General features: G+C 41.3%; 1 protein-coding gene across 1 annotated transcript; it reads right to left on the bottom strand.

The window, feature by feature from the left end:
• Window positions 1-1,839: 1,839 nt before the first annotated feature.
• LOC122591631 lies at window positions 1,840-3,042 on the bottom strand. The gene is made up of 2 exons (XM_043763890.1): window positions 2,510-3,042; window positions 1,840-2,467 (listed from the first exon to the last, which is right to left on the bottom strand). Exons 1-2 carry the CDS (start codon window positions 3,040-3,042, stop codon window positions 1,840-1,842), a joined length of 1,161 nt encoding a protein of 386 aa, XP_043619825.1.
• Window positions 3,043-3,417: the final 375 nt, after the last annotated feature.

The raw sequence follows: 3,417 nt of genomic DNA, 5'->3' as shown, positions 1-3,417 counted from the left end.
CATGCTTTTTCCTCATTCTTGTTGAGATTTGTTCTCACCAAGAGTTATTCTCGGCCGGAGTGAACTTTCTTCCCGGGGTGAATTTTCTTCCCGGAAGTGAACTTTTTCCCCAGAGTTAACTTTCTTCCCGGAGTGAACTTTCTCCCCGGAGTGAACTTTTTCCTCGGAAGTGAACTTTCATCCTGGAGTTAACTTTCTTCCCGGGATGAACTTTCATCCCGGGGTTAACTTTCAACCCGGAGTGAACTTTCTTTCCGGAGTGAACTTTTTCCTCGGAGTTAACTTTGATCCCGGAGTTAACTTTCTTCCCGGGATGAACTTTTATCCCAGGGTTAACTTTCGTCCCGGAGTGAACTTTCTTCCCGGAGCGAACTTTTTCCCCATAGTTAACTTTTATCCCGGAGTTAACTTTGATCCCGGTGTTAACTTTCTTCCCGGAGTTAACTTTCATCCCGGAGTTAACTTTCTTCCCGGAAGTGAACTTTCTTCCCGGAAGTGAACTTTCATCCTGGAGTTAACTTTCTTCCCGAGGTAAACTTTCATCCCGGGGTTAACTTTCATCCCGGAGTGAACTTTTTCCCCGGAGTTAACTTTTATCCCGGAGTTAACTTTCTTCCCGGAGTTAACTTTCTTCCAGAAGTTAGACTAGCTTGTTATTTGTTTCTATCAAAGAATTACTTTCCTTGTACATCTCTAAGACAACCATCTATAGTTCCTTGATGTCTCCCTTGTATATGGCTTTGCTTATATATATATCAAGTCCCCCAAGTTCAAACTTAAGTTTGTTTCTTACATAACTTGGGTTTGAACTTTTACTTATATCATTTTCTTTGTCTAACCTTTTAAATGTTGTCGGAAAATAAAGGACTTTGCCTTCTAGTATACATATATATACACTAAGTAATTATTTTGCCACAAAGAGTTTTTTCACAACATTTTATTTTATTTTGTCTTTCGCCCACATCTGGGTCTTAAGAGTCTTATTACTCGCGGAGAGTATTGTTACTTCCCGGTGAGAAGTTCTTACCTTTTAGATGAATAAACTTTATGCGCGCGCCGCTTCCCAATAGGAAACGCTTATTTTATCATCCGATGAATGAATAAGACGTAAAACTGATGTGGGTGGAGTAATTTCTTCGCTATCCCTTCATCAACATCACTTCCCGATGAGAAGTGCCTACCTTTTTGTCCGATGAACAAAAAGATGAATAAATATATAACTTCCCGATGAGAAGTGCCTACCCTTTTATCCGATGGTCAAAAAGATGAATAAATTTTGTTAGTGTTCAGTCGGGCCCAATTTTGGCTTGTTACACTTCGGGACTCACACCTGGTGAGATTTTGTTTTATTTGTCTCTTGCTTCCCGATGAGAAGCATTTTACTCCCATCCAATAGATGAGAAAAAATGAAAATTTTCTATGCGTCGTCCAAGTTTAGCTTAAACGCTCATTTTATATTATATTCTTATTTATCATTTTTATTTTGAGGGTTTTCTTTCCCCATGTGCGAGAAAGATAAAAATTGTTTTAATTGCCAAGGGTTTTTGTGATCCGTAACAGAAGCCGGCTAGGAATTCTTTCTTCCCATCTTAGCACTTGACTTTTGGGATTATCATTCGGATTACCCTTTTAGCTTGTCTCATTGACAAAATATTCTTTACCATTTATTGATAAATTATTTTTGAAAAGAAAATGATATTAATGATAAGGTTGGGATACATGATCAGACCAACAAACATAACAATAGCTTTAGTAAAATGACATGAAAATACTTAAAGTAAAGTGACAAAGTAGCTTAGTCAAGATGCTTGAGAAAGTGAGAAAGGAAAGGAATGGTATTCAAAGGAGGGAGGTTAAAGATTCATGGACCATGTATACATGGCCTTCAGGCTCTCCTAGATCATCCTCCTCCTCCACCACTTTCCTTTGCCAAGCAAAGTTCTTCTTTGCTTGCTTAGCTCCTGCGACTAGGTGCTCGAGCTTCCCCTCATCCAATGCCCTCTTGATTTCCCACTTTAGTTGTCTACATGCATTAGTGTCATGTCCATGGTCTTCATGGAATTCACAATATTTTTTCATGTTCTTTTTCCCAGACTTGAAGGCCATTGGGGTTAGAGGCTTGAAAGTAGCGCACACTATCTCAGTGTTTAAAATTTCTCTAGGGCATTTGATCAAGTTAACAATTTGTGTATCTTGGATGTATGGTCCAAACCTTTTATCCTGACGTTCATCCAGACGTTCCTCCCGATGCTCTTCCCGTCCGTGTCGACTCCACTCCTCATTAGCCAATCCTCCTCTGGACTTATCTTTCTTTGTGATACCTCTTACTAGCGAGGCAGTCTCTTTAGAGCGAATGAAGTCGAACGCCGTATCAGTAGCTTCTTTAAATGTCAATGGGATTCTCTTGCTTAGATCATCCTGGAGTTGGCCAGGGAGCAGTGCCAAGGTGAAGCCTGAGATTTGTTGACTTTCCAGAAGCCCGGGTATTTTCAGTCATTCTTTAGTATACCTTGTGATGAAATCTCTTAGTGGCTCGCTTTCTCTTTGTTTGATTAGGAGAGCTTCCAAGTGACTTCTTTGACGCTTCTTTTGCTGAGCAAACTGAGCTATGAACTTTTCCTTCAAGTCTTGGTAGTCTTTTATGCTTTTCTCAGGAAGCTTATTGAACCATTCTAAGGCATAACCTTGTAAGGTGCCCGGGAACAAATGGCAAGCAACGGGTTCCAACCACTTTTCTGTTAGCACAGCCTGATCATAGATTGCCAGATGATCTTCCGGATCCCTAGTACCATCATAAGTACCAACAATGGTAGCGACCTTCTGACCATCCGGGAAAGCATAATTTGCCACCCAATCACAAAACCTAGACTTCGTTGCAGACTTTGGCACTGTGGCCACCCTTGCCTTCTCATCCGCCTCCTCTCCTACAACAATCTTTAGCATTTTTAACAACTCTTTTGCTGGGTTGACCGGTTCAGGAGCAGGCTCGACTTGCTTTTGTTTTTTCATTTCATCTACCAACAACTTCATTATGGATTCCATGCCCGTAGGCTGTGGGAGAGGTTGTGGGGCCAGTTGAGGTGGAGTTGGCTTTAACGCAGCAGAGAGTTGAGAAAACCAATCGGTTGGAGGGGGTGGTGGAGTTTCTACTTGCTGAGTTCCCTTGGCAGCTAACTTTATCAATTCCAATAGATGGCTCTCCTGAATGGTTACAGACTAAGATGAACTTGCTTGACCTCCCCCTAAGGAAGAACTAGCCATGCTAGCCATGGTGGAAGTCATTATGCCCTTTAGAGAGTCTATCATACCCTGACTAGAGGAGAGTGAAGAGAGCGTATTTATGGGAGATGAGTGGGTTAGGGGTGTTGATAACAAGGAGATAAGAGGTGTTGTAGAAGAGGAAAATGTGGAAAAAAG

Source organism: Erigeron canadensis, chromosome 3 (genome assembly GCF_010389155.1).
Source record: "Erigeron canadensis isolate Cc75 chromosome 3, C_canadensis_v1, whole genome shotgun sequence".
NCBI classification, from domain to species: Eukaryota; Viridiplantae; Streptophyta; class Magnoliopsida; order Asterales; family Asteraceae; genus Erigeron; species Erigeron canadensis.
Note: the sequence above shows the minus strand (reverse complement) of the source record. Positions and strands in the feature narration are given on the sequence as shown.

Bases quoted from the DNA above. Each gene is read 5' to 3' on its own strand.
- LOC122591631 (XM_043763890.1), bottom strand. From the start codon at position 3,042: ATGGAATCCATAATGAAGTTGTTGGTAGATGAAATGAAAAAACAAAAG. The intron at 2,468-2,509 runs GTATACTAAAGA...GCTTCTGGAAAG, and splicing joins CTAAGAGATTTCATCACAAG to TCAACAAATCTCAGGCTTCA.